The following is a 24,542-nucleotide window of genomic DNA, read 5'->3' as shown; positions in this document are numbered from 1 at the left end:
TCCACCTCCTCCAGCGCCAGCTTGCGACACCTGTGTGGGTAGCAAAGGGTCTTCCAGTCTCCTGGGGTCCCAGAGCCACTGCGGCCTCAGCAGGTGCCAGGTGCTGCGCACACGTTTTGCTGACTATCATCCCTTGGTTGGCCAGTGGGCCCACAGATTGCCCCTGGGCTCACCAAGGCTCTGGTCAGGCTCTGGTGGTGGTGGGAGCCCTTGGGGGCCGCCAGGGTCTGCTGGCCCCACTGCCCACCCTGCCCAAACAGAGGCCTGGAGCGCCTGCCCCAATTGTGCTTGCCAAGCTTCCTGGGCACAGGGAGGCGCTGCCAGCGCCCTGTCTAGACGCAGCGGACGCATGGCTCAGCGCTTCTTTCCTGTCTACGCACACTCGGGCTTTCTGTTCTGTCTCGCAGTCCGAGAACCTGCCCTGCCATGGACCCTGGGTCGGGAGCACCCGGGCCTGTGGCCTTACCACCGGCTCTCGGGTGTTTTCTAGGCTTGCTTGGTTTGCTAGCTGCGAAGTCAGCATCTCGGGAGACCCACACTGCTCCCCTGTGTCTGTATTTCTGAGGATGCATTTGAAGAGGCAGGATTGCTCAGAAAACGGTAACCCATCCTGAAACCTTGGAACCACGTCACAGCCCCTCGGCTGGCTGTGACGAGAGAGAAGACAGTCCATGCTGGCCAGGACCTGGGGAAACAAGCTCGCGCGCCGAGGGTGGGCTGGCAAGACCTATGGCCACTGTAGCGAACAGCCCGGCGCTCCGGATCCGGTGTGATCCGGGACTCCACTCCTAGGCACTTGCCCCAGAGAATGGATAGCAGGGACTCAGACCCGGGTGCACCCGTGACCCTGACAGCATCACCCACAGCCACCAGGAGATGGGAGGTCCTCTGGAGGTCCCTTCTGTGTTGATTCACAGACACGAAGGAGGAGGAGCCGGGCTGGGGCGGGAGCAGCGTCCCCTGGGGAAGAGCTCCAGCTGGGACAGGGTGACGGCCACACAGCATCAGTGCCCAGTGCCCCTGTCACAGAACATGGTTGAGATGGGAACTTCTGTGTCTTGTGTTTTACCACAATACTATTTTCAAAAGGTTTTGACACGTTTTGCTGACTATCATCCCTTGGTTGGCCAGTGGCCCCACAGATTGCCCCTGGGCTCACCAAGGCTCTGGTCAGGCTGGGACCTGCCCTTCCCTTTGTCCACTGTTCCTTTAATGCAGGTCTACTATGGGGAGGCCTCAGGATCCCATATGGCAGCCTGTCCTGGTCCTGGGCTGTCCCAGGTCAGCGCAGGCTCTGGCCTCTCCTCCCCAGGACCCCCAGGCAAGTGTTCCAACTGGCCACTCCCCACCCCGTCATTTCCCAAGTAGCAGGTCCCAGGGTCAAGGTTTGCAGGGTCTCCAAAGTCCTCCTTCATGTCCAGCTCACTGCCAGGGGCATTGCTGCAGAACTGGAAGGACCCCACCCATGACCTGGGCCGTCTGTGCTCGCGGGCTGCTCACCTGCTGGACCCCATTCTCCTCAGTCTCCCCACAGGCTGGGAAAACAGCTGGTGCCCAGTAATACCTGGGTACTGCCCCAGGTATTGGGTAGGCATATGCCCACGGCCTGGCTGACTGGCTCCCTCTCCCCTGCTCAAGCCCTTGGTGCCTCCATCCTTGCTGAGCTGGGATCCAGTGTGCCTCACCCATTCTTGGAGCCAGGATGTCCTGCCCGTCCCTGCCCACCTTCTCCTGGATGGCACTCTTCTGGGGCCTAGCACTGAACAAAGGCTCATGGTGAGGGGCAGCTGCAGCCCCCAGTCCAGGTCCTGCCCTCGTCCCGCCTGGCACCCTCAGGTGGACAGGGCAGGACAGGCCCAGTGTGGCCGGGCAGGGTCACGGCTATTGAGACTCCCGGATGTGGCTGGCCACCTGGCCTGTTTGCTCAGCCTGCGGGGTCAGTTTACCTCTTCACAGTTGAAGGAGCAGGGAGCAGAGGTAAGGAGGAAGGGACACGGCTGTTCCTGCTGGGAAGGGGGAGCTGGCTAGCAGCCCCCAGGGCCGTGCCAGGATTCTGCCCTGTGGCCCTGCCCTGGGGCGAGTCCCTGTCCATTATTTGAGCCTGTGAGCCCAGACAAAGCAGGACAAAGGGGCCTATGCAGAGCTTAGGCCCCCGGACAAAGACCCCAGGGTCACGCAGAGGCCACTCTGGAATCATCTCCCCAGGAGTGAGGGCCTGCCAGACCCCGGGGGCCATAACACGTTCCCAGTCCCCTCCAGAGGCCACCCCCAGCATAAGCCACCTCTTGCTGCAGCTGCCACCGGCCCAGGCCACCACCCATTGTCACCAGCTGCTCAGCCCTGCTCAGCCCTCGACCCCAGTGGCCAGCCCTTGAGGGCTCAGCCGCCACGAGGGGCTCTCCACGTGGCCAAGGGCCCTGGTGCTGTGAATAGTGCTGGGGTGACGGCCCTGGCTCTCCGGCCCTGGTGGTGCCAGGAGTGGGCAGCAGGCCGCGCGTGGCTTGGAGCAGCCGCCCTCCGCCACGGCAGCCCCTCCCTTTCACGTTCCCCCACAAGGACGCCGTCGCTGCGTCCCCAGCAGCTGGCGTGTCGTGCTGGGTCAGGGCAGGCTCTGTGCAGCGTGCCTTCCCTGAGGTTCTCCACGTGCCCACTGTCCTTCGGGACAGCGTCTGCTCGAGTCCTTTGTCCACTGTCGCGTGGGTTTTGTGTTTTGCGGCCTTGGTTGTGTAGCTCTCTCCGTGTCTCAGGTGTTGATCCTTCTCAGGGAGGCGAGCTGCAGGCGTTTGCCGTTGCTCTCGTCTTCTCGCCTGTTGGGCGCTGCCGGCCCCGTGTACCTCCTGTCCACTTGTGTTCTGTTGTCATATCCGACAGGTCACTGCCAGGTCCATGGTCACGGGCTCTCTGCTCTCATCGGGAGCCTCATGGCTCCAGCTCTTGCACCTGCCCCTGGGCCGCGCTGTGGGTTCTTGAGCCCGCGGGGGTGAGGTGAGGGTCTAGCTTGCCTCTTCACGTGCACTTCCAGTTTTTCCAGGACCGTGTGTTGGAAAGACGGAGAGGTCTTGCAGACAAGTCTGGACTCGACGGGCCATACGAGGTGTAACTCCTGCTGAAATCAGCAAGTGTGAGTCCTCCAACCTTGTTCTTCTTCCTCGAGAATATTTTGGCTCCTCAGGGTCCTAAGAGATCCCATATAATTTTAGGATGGATTTTTCTAGTCCTACACAGTGCACCATTGGAATTTGTTTCGGGTTGCATGGAATCTGGATTCTCCGGGTAACATCTGCTTCTATTAGCTTGAATGAGCCTTTGTGGAGTTTTTAGGGTGTTCTGCCTACACGTTCACGTCACTTGCTTGTATTTGGGTGGCGGGTCCTTCCTTCTGCCTTGTTGCCCCAGCTAGAGCTCCACTTCTGCTGGGACCCTGGAGGAAGAGGAGTGGTCTCAGCCACGGAAGTCTGTGCATTCAGCGCTCCCCTCCCGGGTCGGGACTCCCAGCACGCAGCTTTCTGTGTGAGTCCTCTGGCCTTCCTTCTGTTGAAGGGCACCTGTTGTTGGTTGATCTCCCTACCGCAAGCCATCCTTGCCTCCCAGGGATAGAGCCACTTGACCACGGCAGTCGCTGCTTTAAATGCTGCTGAGTTAGTCCGCTAGCCTGGCTCTCTGCATACGTGTGCGGGGGATGCTGCTCTCTCTCCTCCCTTCCTGCAGTGCCCTGGGAGGGTTCCATCAGCGGACTTCGAAGCCTCCCTTCTTCTCAGTGTTCTGGAAGCTTGAGAAGCACTGGAGTCACTTCCTTAAACAGTCAGCGGTGTTCCCACGGAGCTGTGGGGTCCTGGGACCTCTCCTGGAGGGTTCCAGCTCGGTCTCCCTGGTAGCTGTGCTTCCGCTGTTTGTCCCCCTCAGAACTGACCTTCAGGTGGCGTCCTGGGAGGGGCGTCCCGGCCAGGGTGTCTGACGGTGGCCTGTGCTGCTCACCGTGCCCTCTCGGGATCGTTTTATCTCTGTAAGTGGGCAGGAGTGTCCCTTTTTGCGCAACCTGCACAGTTGAACCCAAGACACCAGCAAGGGGTGATGGATGTCAAGAGAAAGCTGGGTTCAGGTGGAGCACTGCGCTGGGATGGAGACACTGACCGCAGAGCTGGCCCGGCAAGTTCTCTTGTACAGGGTCTGGTAGTTGGGAGGTCAGACTCCGGGCGCTGTTCTCTATGAAAGGCCCTTGTGACCTCTTCACAGCTCCTGTCTGGGGCTCCCTGCGGCACCAGGAGCCCGTTGTCAAGAGCTGCTGCTCAGCAGAGGCCTGGACGCGGCAGCCCTGGTGCAGGTTGTAGTTCCCTGCTGCGCTCGGGTCCTCCGTCCCTGCCTCTGTCCCTGGGAACTGGCACTTGAACTCAAAACTGTGAACTAAAGGATTCCACGGCAGGCACGGGTGCTCCCTCTGAACAGAGGCCGCCGTGCACCGTCTTCAGCTGGCAGATCCCCCTGAGAAACACCCGGGAGCGGTGTCAGCCCCGTCCGGGGGCCGGCCAGCGGCCGTCTACTCCCCGTCCCGTCCGCCTTCAGTCATTTGAAGCTGCTCTTTGTTCTCAGCCTGTCCACCCACAGCTCCTGCTTTCCTGGGTCTGTTCAGGGCACCGCTTCTGGTCCTGCTGCCCCCGCTGCTGTCGTTCCCACTGCTGGGACCTCGGCCACCCGCCCACCTGCCCACCAGCTTTAGGTCTAGTGTCCCTTCCTCTCGGGGCTCCCGCAGGGGCAGGGCAGGACGGGTGGCCACTGCGAGGCCTCCCCCACCGCCCCCCCGCACTCCCTGCTTCTTCCGAGCTCAGGATCCCTGGACTTCTGGGCCACCTTGTCCCCTCCAGCCTGAGGTAGGGGTGGCTCCCCTTGGGACGCCTCCTCCATGCTCTGGGTGCTGGGTGCGAAGTTCAACCTGTGTTGGCGATGGCCCTTTGTCCTTCCCTGTTCTGTTGCTTCATGCTCTGTGGTTGCAAAGCCCACTCTATGGTCTCGCTGGGCTCTTGGGGCGCGTGGCCTGTGGCTCGTCCTGGAGCGTGTTGCTTGTGTGCTCGAGACGTGTGCTCTGCCGTTGGGGAGGGTTGCGTGTGCGCCCCAGCCGGAGGTCCGCTGGCACCTCCTCAGCCCAGGTAGCGCCGTGTGGCCGGCACACACTCATTCACAGGCTGAGCCGACTCTCCCGAGTGGCACGCAAGGTCCTTCTTGGTCTCTCGTAGCCTGCGTGCGGGTTTTCCTGCCCCGTAGCCCGGCCTCGCGGCTCTCTTTCCGCGACACTGCAGGGAGCATCTTTCTTCCTTTGGTCCTGCCGCGTCCTGCCTGTCTGAGCGAGGTGCTGGGCTCCCTTCCCAGGCCTGCCCATCCTGCCCTCCCAGTGGAGAGTGCTCCCAACGTCAGGCCCGTGACTGTGGAGAGAGTGCGCTCCGCGTGCCTTCACCGTGCTGCCTGTGTCTGCTGCTCTTTCGGAACCTCATTCCCTTTTTGTTTACTTGAATTTTTGAAGTGATGAGTTTTGAGTCCCACCTGATTTTCTATATTCTGTAGACTTCTTTTCAAGGTTACTCTGGGGATCACATGCTACAGTTGTCTAATCTGAACTGATAACAGCTCCAATTACATACAAAGGGACACTGCGGCACCTTCCCTTCCATGTCACACATTCCATCTTTAAACCGTGGATAGCCAATAGCATAGATCTAGAACTATTTTTATGCATGTGCCTTTTTTGAAATTTTGCTCCTGGGGATAGAACCCAGGAGACTCCACCACTGAGCCACATGCCCAGCCCCCTTTTTGTATTTTACTTAGAGACAGGGTCCCACTGAGTTACTTAAGGCCGCAATAAGTTGTTGAGGCTGGTTTGAACTCATAATCCTCCTGCCTTGGCCTCCCAAGTCGCTGGGATTATAGACATGCCCTACTACGCCCGGCTGCATTTGCCTTTTAAAGCCTATTGAAAATAAAAGTGCAGTTATGAAGCAAAATGACAATAATGCTGGTCGTTCATGTTTTCCCCTGCATTTAGTTTGGCTGGATGTATTTCTTCTTGTACCTGAGTTACCGTCTAGTGTCCTTCCATCTCGGCCTGGAGGACTTCCCTCAGTGTTTCTTGTTAGGAATGTCCCGGAGCCATGTGCCCCTCAGCCTCTGTGGACCTGAAGATGGCGTGACTTTCCCTGGTTTCTGGAGGACACTTTTGCCAGACATAGACTTCTTGGCAGGTGGTTTTTCTCTTGGAGATTTAAACATGCTCCACTGTCCTGCCCTCCCGGGTTCCTTCCTTCCTTTCTTTCTTTCGGCGCTGGGGATTGAACCCAGGGCCTCATGCTTGCAAGGCAAGCACTCTACCAACTGAGCCACCTCCCCAGAGCACCCTCCCAGGTTTCTGATGGCAAATCCGGTGCTAGTTCCATAGCCCTCAAATACGGCATGTCGCTTCTCCCTTATGGAGTTTGAGACTCTTTGTTTTCTCTTTTGACAGTTTGTCATGTGTCTCATGGTGGATCTCTTAGAGTTCATCCTACTTGGAGTTCGCCAAACTTCTTGGATTTGTAGATTCATGTATTACATCAGATTTAGGAAATTGTTGGCCATTGCTCCTTTGGACGACCTTTCTCCCCTTTGTCTTCTCCTCTGGACTCCAGCAGTGTGTGTCGGCCCCCGTGCTGCTCCGCCAATCCCTCAGGCTCTGTTCTCTTTTCTCCGATCTTGTCTTTCTTCTCTTCAGGTTTGATACCTTCAGTTGTCCTATGTTCTGCTTCACTGAATCTCTTCCGCCTGCTCACGTCTGCTTTTGAACCCTTTAGCCATGCTTTCATTTCAGTTATTAGGCTTTTCAACCCCAGAATCTTTGTTCGGTTCTTTTTTTATGGTTCTGATCTCTTTGTTGATTTTCTGGCTTTCTGCATGCATTCTTACTGATTTCCTTTGTTTCTTTGTTTATGTTTTCCTTCAGTCCTTTGAACATACTTCAGACAGTTGTCCGACAGTCTTTGCCCACTAGGATTAATGTATGAACTTGCTCAAAGATGATTTATACCAGTTAATTTTGTTCCTTTGAATGGGTCATGTTTTCTTGTTTCTTTATAAGTCTTGTGATTTTTTCATTGTTGAAAATCAGGGATTTGACTATTATGTGGTAACCCTGGGTATTGGATTCTACCACTTCTCTAATGGTTGTTATTCTTTTTTCTTCTTTCTTCTTGTTAAAGGCTATAGAAGTCCACTGTTTTTCAGATGTTTCTAATCTAGTTTTGCAAAGACTATTCCTTGTCATGTGTGATTGCTGAAGATACTGTTCCTTTAGCTTGTGTTCCACTAATTTTTTTAGCATTTTTATTGTCACATTATAGCTGTACATAATTATGGGATTTGTTGTTATATATTGTGCATGGACGCAGTATAACTATATAATTTAGCCAATATCTTCCCCAACACTCTCCCCCACTTCACTAAAGTTTTAAAAGAGATTTTCTTGATTGACAGGAGTGTCCCCAGAGTTCATATCCTGGCTGTGGGTTGAAGCCATCATTTCACACTGAGTTCAGCTCATTCTGAACCCATGAATTAGCATGAGGTGAGGTCTTGCCTGGCCACGATGGTAGCTTTCTAAATTCCCCTGTATACAGGCTGCTTTTGGATGTCTTAGTTTCCCAGATTCTTCCTCAGCTCGTCTAGGCCCTGAAGTCCTTTGGATTTCTCCACCCTTAATCTCTTGCCCCAGGATTCTGTGGGCCTGTGGCCTCTGGAAGCTTTTATAAGTAGTGCACTCTGCTTTTCCCACCTGAGTTCCAAATTAAGCAAAATAGTGCTGAAACTGGGCATGTCACATCGTCCTCCAAGAGTCCTCCTAACAGGGTGGAGCAATTGGCCTTTTACGGCAGGGAGGTGACTCTTCAAGACTGGGGAGGCTGTGGGGTGGCGTGAGTCAAAGTGCTGGGAACACTCTGCCCTTTTGAAGAGGCTTCTGCGTGCTGGGTATGTGCTGGCTGCTGCCAGCCTGGCTCAGCTCTTCCCCTCGAGAAGACGGCCAGGCAGTTTCTTCTTGCTTCGGCTGTTGTTGGTGGCAGTGCCGTTAATGCTCCTGTAGAGGGGGGAACTCAGAACTTTCTAGCCCACTATTTTGCTGGCTAATTTATAGCTTTAAAAATAATCCATTCTGAAATAGGAATCTCTACTGAGATAAATGGAAAATGAAAAACAAATAAATGGAAGAGAAGAGAAAGCCCTTTCTGTAGCAACACCCACTAAGAAGGGTGGAAGGACTCCGCAGACCCCGGCAGAGTAGTAAAGTCAGGCTGAGGGAGCAGGAAGCCACGTGGTCCGAGCATCTCCCACAGGCACTTCTTAATTCCAAGGGGAAAATGGCAACTTCCCAAGGAAGCCCCGAACCAGGCGAGGAAGGTGGCCCTGATGTGGCGCACTGGGAGGGCCTGTCTGCACCGCGTCCTTGCCTCAGTGTGCTCCCAGCCTGCGCGTGACAGTTCAGGGTGGTGCTGTGCATGCCCCACCAACGTCAGGGTCGAGAAACAGAGGGCTGGGGACAGTTCCAGACAGGAGACAAAAGAGGCACACTCCTGTGGCGCGTGGCCTCAGATCAGCTGTGGGGGACACGGCCGGCGTGTGGGGTCCTGAGTCAGGGCCCTGGTGCTGTGGACACCCTGCATCTCTGGGGGGGAAGGGGCTTGTTTGCTACCCTCGAGTGGTTCAGGAAGAACTTGTAGATACGAAGAAGAGTGACGCTCACGAAGCGGAATCTACGCTGGCCCACCGGGGAGAGGGCATGCAGGAGCTCTTGGTTCTGTTCCCACAACTTACCTGTGAATTCAAAACGGCATCAAGATAAAAAGTCCCCAGAAGCTCTGTGTGGTTTGAAGAATGAGCTAGTGGGCAGCTAGGAGGGGCCAGTGCAATAGCCTCAGGTGGACATGGACAGAAGGTGAGGAGGGGGAGGGCAAAGAGGAATGGGGAAGACTGCAGGGGGTGGCAGCTGTGTCCAGGCAGAGCCCACCTGAGCAGCTAGCTGAGTAGCCGGGCTGGCCACACCAGGCCCCCAGCAGCTGCTCCTGCGTCCCTGCCCACTGCCCCACCACTTGGGGTGCCCTCCCCTCCCCCGCCCCACTGACACCCTGTACAAGGCCATGGCCTTGGGCTGGCTCTCCGCAGTGGGCGGGAAGGGCCCTGGTGCAGGAGGGTGTGCTGCAGGACAGAGCGAGGGGCAGCCCTCTGGCCATCACGTTTGCTCAGGTTCAGACGAGAGGAAAGCAAACATGAGCAGGGCCCGTGTCCTGTCCCGGGACAGCAAGGCCAAGTGTCCATCAGCAAACAGGCCCTCCCTTGCTCCAGGAACCTGGTGTTGACTCAGTGACGATGGGGTTTGCAGAGGCCCACGTCGCAGAGGGTGCCTTCCCCAGAGGCCCAGTGCTGAGAGGAAGCGGGGCCCAGGCTGGCCAGGCACCCACCCAGGCTGCCGGCCCCTCCCCCAGACCTTGGCCCTGCCCGGCCCAGGCACTGGGAAGGGGAGGCACAGGCCTGCCCTCAGGGCCCAACCCTTGCAGGGGCACAGGCCCCGGTGTGGCCCCTCAGCCTGCCTTCCTGCCTGGCTGGGAGTTTTCCTGTCCCCGTATTCTGGCCTCCTAGGGCCACAGCACCCATGCCAGGGATGTGGAAGCTCAGAAACGAGTCTGCAGATCACTGAGGTGAGTCGGTGGTCCCGAGGGTCATGGGGTCGGGGCTGCCCAAGGTCAGTGGCCGGCAAGCAGCACTGAGCTGTACCTGGGGTGGTGGGGAGCCTGAGGGGCCTGGTGAGGACTGGTCTGTGTGGCTGGGTCAGGCAGTCACAGGGCCTCCCTCCCGCACTGCCCGGCCCCCAGCTGCTGGGGACACAGGAGCTGCCCCCAGCTCCCCCCCATGCATTGTTGTTTGGAAGAGGGGACCCCAGCCGGGGAGAGCCCCTCCTGCAGGGCCACGGCCCTGGGTGAGCCTGGTGTGCACGTGGCGTGTCAGGCTGGCGACCTGCAGCGCGTGGCTGCATGGGCACGCCCACGTGCAAGCAGGCAAGCCCAGGCCCGACCGCTGCAGACCACGGGGGAAAGTGGCCTTCGTGGCCTCAGAGTCCCCAGTGGAGGCAAGGATGCTGCCCAGGGACAGCTGCCCATGGCATCCTGGAGAAGAGGCTGGGTCTCTGGAGTTGCGCGGGGGCTTCCTGAGCCTGGTGCAGGTACCACAGTCCATGGCGGGCAGGTGCCAGCAACAGGGGACTCGAGGCAGGTCCTGCCACTGCGGTTCAGCCCCACTGTTTCCATACGAAACCCATCCAAATGGGGTTGCCCGTCAGGCCGGGGATCCTCGGTGTGTTTTCCTGCTCCCTTTCATGGAACAGGAGGCTCAAGAGCACAGCCCTCAGCCAGAGGGGACTCGTCAGCAGTGGGGCCAGGAGGAGATACAGACCCACCCAGAGGTGGAGCCCAGAGGGACGCAACAGGGCTGCCCAGCCCTGCCCCACGGGCTGGAGGCCGAGGCTGATGGAGGGTGTAGGAAGACACCTGTCTGGAGACCTCCCTCCCCACAGGCTCCACTTGGGAGTAGCAGGGAGATGGGTCTTGACGTGAAGGCACAGGCTCTGCTCTTGCCTGGGGGCAGCTAAGTCTCCCTGCGCCGCCTGGCTCCCTGCTCAGGTGCTCCCTGGGTCTGATGGGTGACCTCTTGGGTGTAAGCCAAAGGGTCAAGGGTCAAAGTGGGAGGGTGGCAGGAGGAGGCCCGTGTGTGGGAAGTGCCCCAGAGGTCCACTCCCCACAGCCTCCCCACTCAGATTGGGGTCTTTGGAGATGGGGCCCCGGAGGCTGGGGAGACCTGAGACACTCACAGAACAGCTTCTGGGCTTGGCACTGACCAGGGGCCTATTGATGGGCATAAGCCTGGCTACTCTGGAACGTCACGGAGCTTCAGTTGTTTGTGTTGGAGGAGGAGGAGGTTTGCACAGGGCTGTGGCCGCTGTGACCTGTTTTGGGGACCCTTCTCTGGCGCCCTCCTGCAGTCCCCCTCTCAGCCCACAAAGGCCCATGTCAGTTGCGGGGGCCTGGCAGAGGCAGCAGGTCAGGGGTGGGCCCAGATCAGCTGGGAGAAGCCACTGGGGGCTATGCACCATCCTGGTTTGGGGTACAGAACATCCACCAGTGGGTCTGGGGCTTAGGGTGGTGTGTGGGGACAGTGGTCATGATGAGGAAAGCCCCCAGGAGGACAGGGCCCAGCCAGGGCTCTGCCACGGCTCAGGAGGCCAAACCTTGTGTGTCCGCTTGTGCCAGGTTGAGGCAGAGCCAGGTGGGATCCAGCACAGGAGTCCCTGCCCCAGGATTACAGGTAAGGCCCCTGAGGCTGGGGCCCTGCATAGGGCTCTCAGGCTGAGAAGCCCCAGACTGAAAGAGGGGTGTGCGGGGTGGGGACAGTGGGGACAGGCAAGAAGGTGGCAGGGCACGGCCACCAGCAGGTAAACCGAGTCACTCCTTGGTAGTGGAGGAGGGAGCAGGGTGTGCACTGGAGCTCACTGTGTCCCGACTCACCGCCCACCAGCTTCCTCCCTGCCTTCCTCCCAGACCCAGATTCCACATGGCCACAAGTGGGCTGCCAGGGGCCACGCTGTCACGGAAGGCCGGGGCAGGACCCCGCTCAGAAGCACGCCACGCACGTCCCTGTGTGTGTTTGGGCTGCTTGGGGTCCTCCTGGTGCACAGCCACCGCGCACTGGAAGCCTCAGTTGTAGGCCCAGGACATGCCGAGGGTGGCCCTCCGCGTCCTGAGTCTTGCTGTGCTCCGTGAAAGGTGAAGTCCTGGCACAGCCCACTGGCTGGGGTGGGAGGGGAGCGGCCCCCTCTGAGGTGAGGAGGGAAGCCCCCGCAGCGAGAACAGGCTTCCAGGCCTGCTGCTCTGGCCCCTGTCCTGGGACCCTGTGGGCAGACCCCTCTGCGTTTGCCCGACGAAGCCCTGAGGGGTCTCCGTGCTTCTGTGTGGAGGGGAACAGCCTCCCGCTCCTACCTCCCCTCCCCCGGCTTTGCCACCCTAACCTCCAGGAGGCAACGGGGGTCTGGAGGCCCCTTCTCCACCTGGCCCTCTCTCCCCTGCCCCAGCCGTGCCCCTCCCACCTGTGCTGTCCCACCCTGCTCTGCCAGGAGGCACAGGGGCCCAGTGCTCTGGCTCTGGCCTCAGACCTGGGTCAGGGCTGGATCATTTCTGCCAGGATCCAAGAAGTCCTAGGGCAGAGGGTCTGGCAGAAACTGTCCCCAGTATGGATCCCTGAGCATGAAGGAGGTGGAACTCAAGTTTGTGGGCCCCTGAGGCAGCCCCTAAAGTGAGCCCACCTCGGGGCCACCAGGAGCTGCCCAAGCCAGCCTGGGCCCACAGGTCCTCTTCCTGCTCATTTCAAGTGTGACAGGTCATCCTGTCCCCTGCCATGTTTAGGAGGAACAGGAAGGAGGGAGCCGCCCCTGCGGGCAGAGGAACGGTCCTGCCAAGGTGTTTGAGGCCACGTCCAGCTTCTGCGGCTCTGTCCGGAAACAGCAGCTTGCATAACCTGGCCTGGACTGTGGGGGGCAGGGTGGGCAGGTGCTCCCGCCCAGGGACATGCGATCCGGTTACTTCCTGCCGCTGCGCCAGGGTTCCCCGCAGGGCAGTGACGCAGGCCTGCGAATGCTCTGGGCTAGAGGGTTAGTCGCTGCGGCACCCACCCGCCCCCGGCAGGAAGAGGTGGCTCGCTGAGACACCCGATCCTCTCCAGGGGTCAGCAGCACCAAGCAGGGCCCTGGCAGCGGCTGCGAGGTCAGCAGGGTCAGCAGGCCTGCAGGACTGGCCAAGCTCCCAGGTTGTGCTTTGCCCTGCCACCAGTGGTCACAATGAGGGAGGCCCCTCTGCTGCCCCCACATGGTCACTAGCAGAGTTGACCCTCCCCCAGGTCAACTCTGGCCCACACAGTGGGGAGCAGGTAGCTCCTCCCGTGAGGAGCTGGGGACAAGACCTCTGGGAGAACCCAGGCACCCCACCTCCACGCTGGCAGGACCTGCCAGACACCCCCAGGCAGGCAACTGCCAGGAGACCAGCCGTCAAGGTGAAGCCCTGTGGCCAGAAGCCCAGTGAGGACCGGGCCCAGGAGTGCTCCCTACCTTCCAGGCCTGCAGACGGAAGGGAGCCAGGAGCTGGAAGGGCCTTGGGGGCCACAGGGCGGAAGGGTGGGAGGGCCACGGTCCTCCAGCCAGTCCCAACCTCCCTTGCCCAGTGGGACCCTGGAACCCTGAGAGGACGTCCTCGCCTCACCAGGAGCCACACCGCCCAGCTCCCCACTCGGGGCTGCCTCGAGGGACGGTCTGCTGAGAACCTAAGCCCAGCCCCAGGCCCCGAGCCCTTGGCCCAGCTTGATCCCCCGGCAGACACAGGGCATGCGGCCACACTCCGGAAAACAATGTGGCACCATGACCGTCCAACCTGGGCTCCCAGCCCCAACCCAGCCAGGCCTGGAAATTGAGGCAGCCAGTGGCCAAACAGGGACATCAAACTCCAGGAGCCAGGCTGGGGAAGAGACCCATACAGACGGGACTCAAGTCCAGCTTCCCACGTCCATACTGCTGGTGGCCAGCATGCAGCCTCTCTGGGCCTCAGTTTCCCTTGATGAGACATGGACCAGACATGAGGGCTGTGTCTCCCACCTCCTGTCATCACAGGACATCTGGATGGAGTCTGACTTCGCCCTGCCCACTCCAGCACTCCACATGCCCTGCCCAGTGTCCACAGGTCTGAGGCCCTTTCTGCCTGGACAGAGGGACTTTGGGCCCTTAGTTGTTGGGAGGCCTGGGCAGGACCCTTGGCCCCAGGATGTGCCCAGCTGTGCAACTCCATCCAGCCTGTCAGCCCCTGCCCTCCAGAGCCCAGCTCAGGCCTCCCCACACGTGGCCAGGACTCAGCAGGCTGGCACCTGGCCCGTGGGCATCTGCTCTGGTACACGCACCTGCCCCCGCCTGCCCAGTGCTGGGGCTGGGTCAGGTCTGAAACGCCCTGGGCCTGATGTGCTAGTGTGGCCCCTGGGCTGACGCAGTGCCCTGCTCCTCCCAGGCCTGTCTGGGCCCCTCTGGCAGTTCCTGGAGCCTGGGGCCAGCAGGGCCTGCCGCCTCCACTCCTGGTGTGGCTGGGGCTGAGTGACTAGGGCCAGCGTCTCTGGGGGCAGGCCTCCCTGGGTCTTCACAGAGGAGAGTCACTAAGGCCATGGCATGCTGCGGGCCAGAGGGTGGGCGCAGGGAGGAGCAGGAGAGAGGTGGACCCCAAGGACTCTATCCATACTCTGCAAAGGGTCACTGGGTCCTCTGTGGGGTTGCTGACCTCCCTGGGACCACACAGGCACACACACACGCTGGGCCAGGAAACAGCTTCTGGAAGCTTTGTGAGGTGCAGCACAGGTTCACAGGGAAGCCTCAGCTCAGAGACCCTCACCTGGGTGCATGGACATGTCCTGGATGCCTCTGGTGGGGCCACCTGGATCCACTTCCTCACCCACACACTCACCCACTCACCCACTCACTCATCCACTCACTCACTCACCCACTCACCCACTCACTCACTCACTCACCCACTCACTCACCCACTCACCACCCCCTCACTCACCCACTCACCCACTCACTCACTCACCCACTCACCACCCACTCACCCACTCACCCCACCCACTCCCCACACCCACCTCACCCACTCCCTCACTCACTCACTCACCCACTACCCACTCACTCACTCACCCACTCACTCACCCACTCACTCACTCACCCACTTCACTCACCCAATCACACACTCACCCACTCACTCACCACTCACGCACCCACTCACCCCACTCATCATTCACCCACTCACTCACTCACTCACTCACCACCCACTCACTCACCACTCACTCACTCACTCACTCACCCACTCACCCACTCACTCACTCACCCACTCACTCACCCACTCACCCACTCACCCACACACTCACCCCACTCACCCACTCACCCATCACCCACTCACTATCACTCACTCACCACTCACACTCACTCACCCACATCACCATAATCCCTCCACCCACTCACTCACCCACTCACCCACTCACCCACTCACTCACTCACTCACTCACCCACTCACCCACTCACTCACTCACCCACTCACTCACCCACTCACCCACTCACCCCACCCACTCACCCACTCACCCACTCACCCACTCACTCACTCACTCACCACCCACTCACCCACTCACTCACCCACTCACTCACTCACCAACTCACTCACCCACTCACTCACCCACTCACTCACTCACTCACCCACTCACTCACCCACTCACTCACTCACCCACTCACTCACCCACTCACTCACTCACCCACTCACTCACTCACTCACTCACTCACCCACTCACTCACCCACTCACTCACTCACTCACCCACTCACTCACCCACTCACTCACCCACTCACCCACCACTCACCCACTCACTCACCCACTCACTCACTCACCCACTCACCCACTCACCCACTCACTCACTCACTCACCCACTCACTCACCCACTCACTCACCCACTCACCCACTCACCCACTCACTCACTCACTCACCCATTCACTCACCCACTCACTCACCCACTCACCCACTCACCCACTCACTCACTCACTCACCCACTCACTCACCCACTCACTCACCCACTCACCCACTCACTCACTCACCCACTCACTCACCCACTCACTCACTCACCCACTCACTCACCCACTCACTCACTCACCCACTCACTCACTCACCCACTGACTCACTGAGTCATTCATTCATGCACTAACTCTCATTCATTCACTCACCCACTCACTCACTCACCCACTCACCCACTCACCCACTCACTCACTCACTCACCCACTCACTCACCCACTCACTCACCCACTCACCCACTCACCCACTCACTCACTCACTCACCCACTCACCCACTCACCCACTCACTCACTCACTCACCCACTCACTCACCCACTCACTCACCCACTCACCCACTCACCCACTCACTCACTCACCCACTCACTCACCCACTCACTCACTCACTCACCCACTCACTCACCCACTCACTCACTCACCCACTCACTCACTCACCCACTGACTCACTGAGTCATTCATTCATGCACTAACTCTCATTCATTCACTCACCCACTCACTCACTCACTCACCCACTCACCCACTCACTCACTCATTCACCCACTCACCCACTCACTCACTCACTCACCCACTCACCCACTCACTCACTAACTCTCCCACTCACCCACTCACCCACTCACCCACTCACTCACCCACTCACCCACTCACCCACTCACCCACTCACTCACTCACCCACTCACTCACCCACTCACTCATTCACTCACCCACTCACTCACTCACTCACCCACTCACTCACTCACCCACTCACTCACCCACTCACTCACTCACCCACTCACTCACCCACTCACTCATTCACTCACTCATTCACCCACTCACTCACGCATTCATTCATTCATGAACACACTCACCCACTCACTCACCCACTCACTCACCCACTCACTCACTCATCCACTCACCCATTCACTCACCCACTCACTCACTCACTCACCCACTCACTCATTCACCCACTCACTCACCCACTCACTCACTCACCCACTGACTCACTCACCCACTGACTCACTGAGTCATTCATTCATGCACTAACTCTCATTCATTCACTCACCCACTCACTCACTCACTCACCCACTCACCCACTCACTCACTCATTCACCCACTCACCCACTCACTCACTCACTCACCCACTCACTCACCCACTCACTCACCCACTCACCCACTCACCCACTCACCCACTCACTCACTCACCCACTCACTCACTCACCCACTCACTCACCCACTCACTCACCCACTCACCCACTCACCCACTCACTCACTCACCCACTCACTCACTCACCCACTCACTCACCCACTCACTCACTCACCCACTCACTCACTCACCCACTGACTCACTGAGTCATTCATTCATGCACTAACTCTCATTCATTCACTCACCCACTCACTCACTCACTCACCCACTCACCCACTCACTCACTCATTCACCCACTCACCCACTCACTCACTCACTCACCCACTCACTCACCCACTCACTCACCCACTCACCCACTCACTCACTCACCCACTCACTCACCCACTCACTCACTCACCCACTGACTCACTGAGTCATTCATTCATGCACTAACTCTCATTCATTCACTCACCCACTCACTCACTCACTCACCCACTCACCCACTCACTCACTAACTCTCCCACTCACCCACTCACTCACTCACCCACTCACTCACCCACTCACCCACTCACCCACTCACCCACTCACTCACTCACCCACTCACTCACCCACTCACTCATTCACTCACTCATTCACCCACTCACTCACGCATTCATTCATTCATGAACACACTCACCCACTCACTCACCCACTCACTCACCCACTCACTCACTCATCCACTCACCCATTCACTCACCCACTCACTCACTCACCCACTCACTCACTCACCCACTCACTCACCCACTCACTCACTCACCCACTCACTCACTCACCCACTGACTCACTGAGTCATTCATTCATGCACTAACTCTCATTCATTCACTCACCCACTCACTCATTCACTCACTCATTCACCCACTCACTCACGCATTCATTCATTCATGAACACACTCACCCACTCACTCACCCACTCACTCACCCACTCACTCACTCATCCACTCACCCATTCACTCACCCACTCACTCACTCACCCACTCACTCACTCACCCACTCACTCACCACTCACTCACCCACTCACTCACTCACCCACTGACTCACTGAGTCATTCATTCATGCACTAACTCTCATTCATTCACTCACCCACTCACTCATTCACTCACTCATTCACCCACTCACTCACGCATTCATTCATTCATGAACACACTCACCCACTCACTCACCCACTCACTCACCCACTCACTCACTCATCCACTCACCCATTCACTCACCCACTCACTCACTCACCCACTCACTCACTCACCCACTCACTCACCCACTCACTCACTCACCCACTCACTCACTCACCCACTGACTCACTGAGTCATTCATTCATGCACTAACTCTCATTCATTCACTCACCCACTCACTCACTCACTCACCCACTCACCCACTCACTCACTCACTCACCCACTCACCCACTCACTCACTCACTCACCCACTCACTCACCCACTCACTCACCCACTCACCCACTCACTCACTCACCCACTCACTCACCCACTCACTCACTCACCCACTGACTCACTGAGTCATTCATTCATGCACTAACTCTCATTCATTCACTCACCCACTCACTCACTCACTCACCCACTCACCCACTCACTCACTAACTCTCCCACTCACCCACTCACTCACTCACCCACTCACTCACCCACTCACCCACTCACCCACTCACCCACTCACTCACTCACCCACTCACTCACCCACTCACTCATTCACTCACTCATTCACCCACTCACTCACGCATTCATTCATTCATGAACACACTCACCCACTCACTCACCCACTCACTCACCCACTCACTCACTCACCCACTCACCCACTCACTCACCCACTCACTCACTCACCCACTCACTCACTCACCCACTCACTCACCCACTCACTCACTCACCCACTCACTCACTCACCCACTGACTCACTGAGTCATTCATTCATGCACTAACTCTCATTCATTCACTCACCCACTCACTCACTCACTCACCCACTCACCCACTCACTCACTCATTCACCCACTCACCCACTCACTCACTCACTCACCCACTCACTCACCCACTCACTCACCCACTCACCCACTCACCCACTCACCCACTCACTCACTCACCCACTCACTCACCCACTCACTCATTCACTCACTCATTCACCCACTCACTCACGCATTCATTCATTCATGAACACACTCACCCACTCACTCACCCACTCACTCACCCACTCACTCACTCATCCACTCACCCATTCACTCACCCACTCACTCACTCACCCACTCACTCACCCACTCACTCATTCACTCACTCACCCACTCACTCATTCACTCACTCACTCACCCACTCACTCACGCATTCATTCATTCATGAACCCACTCACTCACTCGCTCGCTCATTCACTCACTCACTCACTCACCCACTCACTCATTCACTCACTCACACATTCATTCATTCATGAACACACTCACTCACTGATTATTCACTCAATCACTCACTCTCTCACTCATTTGTTCATTCATTCATCCATCCAGGCACTCTCTGACTCTCCATGTGCTGTGACCAGATGCCTCCTTGACTCTGGTCAGCAACTGGACCATCAATGGCCTCTGCAGAGTGACTATCACCTCTGGCAAACCTACAGTCATGCCTGTCTTCCTCTTGGAATGGATGGACATTTCAAGGAGCTGGAGGCAGCAGGGTTCCCCCCCCCCCCCAGTAGCCCTGGTGTCCAGCCTGGGATGTGAGTTCCTGGGCCTGGGCCTGACCCCACCCTATTCCTGGATTCATGACCAAGTTCAAGAATGCACATAGTCCACAAATTGCAAAATGCTCCAAGTGTATTTATGAAACAGATTGGTCATTTCCTGAGGAGGGGGACATGGGCCCAGGGCCGAGGTAGGAGCAAGGCCAGGTAGGCACTACCGACGTCCAAGAGACTGTTGTTAATGAGAGCTTCGTGTGATGCTGAAGTCCCAAGGAGCAGGCCAGAGCCACAGAGGAGCTCACTGCTCCATGTTCCTGAACAGAGGGCACAGGTGGATAAGGGCTCCCCACCTCCAAGGACATCTCGAGGGTCAGATCGCCCCTGGAGAAGAACGTAGTGAGTGCATGGTGTGTCCCAGACTGCAGTCAGCTTGACGAGGGTGCACGGTCTACTGGCCTTGGAGGATGCAAAGGACGTTTTCCTTGGTGTGTCCAGGAAGACACAGCCGCACTGGCCAGCTCACTGGGGAGGACCAAGTGGCCCCTCCCGGCTACTGCTCTCTGACTCTGAGCTCTGCTCTTTGCTCTCCTTGGACTCAGACTCCGATGACTCTGAGTGGCTGGCGTCACCTGGTGAGTGGCACTGCTGGCCCAGGCAGCCGCAGGCCTCGGCCTGGACGTAGCGGAAGGTCCGGCTGGAGCCGTCGGGACAGCCCAGGCTCACCTTCCTCGGTGAGGTCCGCAGCGCCTGGCAGCAGCGGCACTTGTGCTGCACCGCGCTGGCTTCCAGGGAGTACCTGTGGGCAGAGCCCGCTCAGCACCAGGTGCCCGGCCACAGCTGCACTGCAGCTGACCAACACAGGGCGCTGGTCTGCGGTCAGCAAGAAGAGCCGATTCCACACAGGCCTCGCCTGCCCCACCCCGCACGCGCTGGCCCTCACAGCCTCCAGCCTCCTCCTGCCCTTCCTGGTCCTGCCCCATCTGCCCCCGACCGCACCCCACTGCCCACATCTGTGAACATGCCCCACGGGACTCCCTGGGCATCGGGGAGGCACCAAGGAAAGGGGTCGCGTACATGGAGGTGCTGTTCCCGCAGTCCCCCTGACAGTAGGAGAGGCGCACAGGCCGGGTGGAGCTGCAGGCCCCCTGCCGGATGACCTGGTCCCGGTGGCGGAGCCCGCAGGATGTCTCTGGGGAAGGACAGACGCAGCAGGTGAGGCCATGGGAACGCCCGCCCAGTTGTTTCCTGGGCCTCCGAAGCTGGAGCCAGGCCTGCGGGCAGACATGCCCTCTTACCAGTGGGTGGACAAACGAGGCAGCAGCCATCAGAGCTCATCTGGGCCTGGTCCTGTGCCAACAAGGGACTGCGGTTAGTGCCTGGGTGGCGGCTCAGCAGCCTACCCAGGAAAGGGGCTGCAGAGGTGCAGGCCAGGTTCAGACAGGAGTGGCCCCTTCAGGAGGGCGACAGGCCCACTGGCCCCACAGGACTTGACCAGCCCGGTGAGCTGCAGCTGGGGTGGGAGGCCTGGAGCTCACCCGGGCACAGCTGAGCGAGGGACACTGCTTCTCCACGGTCACCACCACAAGCCCGTCTTGGTGCTTCTCACACCGGTGGGTTACACAGCGGTTCCCAGGGTCTGACCAGGACTCACCAGGCTGAAAGGGCAAGAGTGAGTGCCCCTCGCCTGGGTATCTGCCTCGTCCCTATCTGCACCCAGCCTATGGGCTTCCAGGGAGATTCTGGCTCTGCCCAGGCACGAGCCTTGTAGAGATGACTCCCCAAGGACCCCCAGTGCCCCAGGACCCTGCCCTCTCAGCGCCCAGTGCCCCCAGGACCTGCCCCCTCAGTGCCCAGTGCCCCAGGACCTGCCCTCTCAGCGCCCAGTGCCCCCAGGACCTGCCCCCTCAGTGCCCAGTGCCCCAGGACCTGCCCTCTCAGCGCCCAGTGCCCCAGGACCTGCCCTCTCAGTGCCCAGTGCCCCCAGAACCCTGCTCCCTCAGCACCCAGTGTCCCAGGACCTGCTCCCTCAGTGCCCAGTGCCCCAGGACCCTGCCCTCTCAGTGCCCAGTGCCCCAGGACCTGCCCTCTCAGCGTCCAGTGTCCCAGGACCCTGCCCCCTCAGTGCCCAGTGCCCCCAGGACCTGCCCTCTCAGCGTCCAGTGTCCCAGGACCCTGCCCCCTCAGTGCCCAGTGCCCCCAGGACCCTGCTCCCTCAGCGTCCAGTGTCCCAGGACCCTGCCCCCTCAGCGTCCAGTGCCCCCAGGACCCTGCCCTCTCAGCGCCCAGTGCCCCAGGACCTGCTCCCTCAGCGTCCAGTGTCCCAGGACCCTGCTCCCTCAGCGTCCAGTGTCCCAGGACCCTGCCCCCTCAGCGTCCAGTGCCCCCAGGACCCTGCCCTCTCAGCGCCCAGTGCCCCAGGACCTGCTCCCTCAGTGCCCAGTGCCCCAGGACCTGCCCTCTCAGTGCCCAGTGCCCCCAGGACCCTGCTCCCTCAGCACCCAGTGTCCCAGGACCTGCTCCCTCAGTGCCCAGTGCCCCAGGACCCTGCCCTCTCAGTGCCCAGTGCCCCAGGACCTGCCCTCTCAGCGTCCAGTGCCCCCAGGACCCTGCCCCCTCAGTGCCCAGTGCCCCCAGGACCCTGCCCCCTCAGTGCCCAGTGCCCCAGGACCCTGCCCCCTCAGTGCCCAGTGCCCCCAGGACCCTGCCCCCTCAGTGCCCAGTGCCCCAGGACCCTGCCCTCTCAGCGTCCAGTGCCCCCAGGACCCTGTACCCTCAGTGCCCAGTGCCCCCAGGACCCTGCCCTCTCAGCGTCCAGTGCCCCAGGACCTGCCCCCTCAGTGCCCAGTGCCCCCAGGACCCTGCCCCCTCAGTGCCCAGTGCCCCAGGACCCTGCCCTCTCAGCGTCCAGTGCCCCCAGGACCCTGTACCCTCAGTGCCCAGTGTCCCCAGGACCCTGTCCCCTCAGTGCCCAGTGCCCCCAGGACCCTGCCCCCTCAGTGCCCAGTGTCCCAGGACCTGCCCTCTCAGCGCCCAGTGCCCCAGGACCTGCCCTCTCAGTGCCCAGTGCCCCCAGGACCTGCCCCCTCAGCGTCCAGTGCCCCAGGACCTGCCCCCTCAGCGTCCAGTGCCCCAGGACCTTCCCCCTCAGCGTCCAGTGTCCCCAGGACCTGCCCTCTCAGGACACACATGCTCTCTGTGCCTCCATACCCATGGGCAGGGGCTGGCCTGGGCCCTCCTGGAGCTCCCACAGGGGTGTGGCAGCTTTGCCCCCTTCCAATCTGGAGCCCAAGACCTGCTTCTCCAAGCACCCAACACCCTGCCCGAGGCCACCAGGTGCAGCAGCCACTCACGTAGAAGAGGCCGTCAGGGCCTCGGCTGGTGTTCGCGACACAGGTCTCCTGCACGCACTGTCCACAGCACTGCCCACTCTGAGCTTGGTACCTGAAGCCCTGAAGGGAGAGCGGATGTGCAGCCTGAGCTCGGGCTGGCTGTCCAGCAGACGAGCGTGGTGAGGGGCCGGCACTCACCAGGGGGCAGTGGGTGTTGCAGATCTGCGTCTCACAGTTGACCAGAAAGCTGCCCCACAGGGCACTGCTGGGCTTCTCACACCAGCAGTTCTCACACAGGCTGGAGGAGACCACAGCGCCAGGCTGCGAAAGGCAGACCAGCGTTAGTGGACTTGGACTGAGCCCAGGCAGAGGCTCCATCCCTCACTAGACAGCTGCCCCAGCCTGCCCACCAGCCCAACTCACACCCCTGGGGTGGCCCTGGGCGTCCCTCCGGGTGCAGAGCCCTGTCACAGGGATGAGCACCCAGCTGTGCCTCCGTAGGGGCTCATACTCTGGGGTCACACAGTCTGGGGGTTCAGTTGGGAGCAGTGCAGCTGGAGGCCAGCTGCTGGGACCCCAGGTGAGGTCAGGAACCCAGTAACAGTACCTCTGGAGACCCCGGGACCAGGTTTGGGCTGCAGCCACACCAAGCTGTGGACTGGGCCCCTGGTCCGGGCAGGGGTCTGCAGGGGTTCAAAGTTCCCCAGCTGTTCTGAAGTCTACTTGAGCCCCAAGAGTGTCAGGGAGCCCAGGAGCGGGAAACCCAGTCCCTGGGGCTGTGGGGTCTGAACGCTGGACAGTTCTCACCTGGTAGAAGGTCCCGTTGACATTGCAGCCTGCCTGGGCTGTCCGGGAGACACAAGCTGTAGTTCTGGCAGGGACGCAGCCTGCCCACCACCCACCCACCGCCTCCCTACTCCCGCCACCTGCAGCCTCCCAGGCCCGGCAAGCTCTCAGTCATCGGGCTGATGGTGCCCAGCCAAGCCACGGCTTCTTCCAGTCATGCTCCTGGGAAACCCCAGGCCAGGGTCCCTGGCCTGCAGCACCCAGCGTGGCCTGCGCAAGGGCCGAGGACACTCACTGCAGTTCTGGCTTGGGCAGCAGGCCCCCTCCTCGTGGGTCAGGACCAGGTGGAAGCCGCTGGGGCAGTCCAGGGGCTCGGGGCAGTAGCTGGTGTTGCAGGCTGCAGGGTGAGGGGGGCACTCAGGGGCCGGGCCCCCTCTGCGCCTATGCCCACCCAGCCGCAGGGCCTGGCCCCAGGGGTTTCCAGGAGGGCAGGCAGAGCCGCACACCCTCCACCCTGGGGGCGCCAGCAGCAGGATCGACCCGCTGGAGCAGCGCTGGAGGACAGCCTCCAAGCCCAGCGCCAAGCGCCTGCCCCTCCCAGCCCCCGGGTGTGGGCACAGCCCACCCCCACCGAGCAAGGGCTCACCGCAGCTGAACTGGGGACAGCACTGGCCAGGCTCTGGGGCTGTGGGCACAGGCACGAAGCCGGGCCAGGGGCAGGCGGGGGGCAGGGGACATGGCTTTCTGCGGCAGGTCGTGTTCAGGGAGCCGTCCTTGCAGGTGCACTCCTGGCAGCCGGTGCTGATGGTGTGGCCCGGCTGCGAGGAGGGGTGTGTGAGCCCGCCACAGGTCAGCGGTGGGCCCGGGGCAGCTGCAGCCAGGCTGGCTCGCAGGCCGGGCCCACAGCGGACGCGGGGAGGCCCTCAGAAGGGAGGGGAAC

At 60.0% G+C, this 24,542-nt stretch overlaps 1 protein-coding gene and 1 long non-coding RNA gene across 2 annotated transcripts in view; one reads left to right on the top strand and one right to left on the bottom strand.

The window, feature by feature from the left end:
- The first annotated feature begins 9,268 nt into the window (after positions 1-9,268).
- On the top strand, positions 9,269-19,593 carry LOC124958208 (uncharacterized). The gene is made up of 3 exons (XR_007103846.1): positions 9,269-9,707; positions 11,313-11,367; positions 19,315-19,593. It is a non-coding gene; the product is annotated as an uncharacterized LOC124958208 (long non-coding RNA).
- Positions 19,594-20,006: 413 nt separating this feature from the next.
- Muc5ac (mucin 5AC, oligomeric mucus/gel-forming) overlaps positions 20,007-24,542 on the bottom strand; it is a 29,215-nt gene continuing 24,679 nt past the window's right edge. The window contains 9 exon segments of the mRNA XM_047516379.1: positions 20,007-20,283; positions 20,562-20,676; positions 20,771-20,834; positions 21,023-21,142; positions 22,838-22,936; positions 23,015-23,137; positions 23,624-23,661; positions 23,898-23,999; positions 24,249-24,420. Coding sequence (XP_047372335.1) covers positions 20,007-20,283; positions 20,562-20,676; positions 20,771-20,834; positions 21,023-21,142; positions 22,838-22,936; positions 23,015-23,137; positions 23,624-23,661; positions 23,898-23,999; positions 24,249-24,420 — 1,110 coding nt within the window.

This window comes from Sciurus carolinensis, chromosome 11, assembly GCF_902686445.1.
Source record: "Sciurus carolinensis chromosome 11, mSciCar1.2, whole genome shotgun sequence".
In the NCBI taxonomy this organism is placed as follows: domain Eukaryota; kingdom Metazoa; phylum Chordata; class Mammalia; order Rodentia; family Sciuridae; genus Sciurus; species Sciurus carolinensis.
The sequence above is the reverse complement of the archived record's forward strand: the minus strand, read 5'-3'. Positions and strand labels throughout refer to the sequence as shown.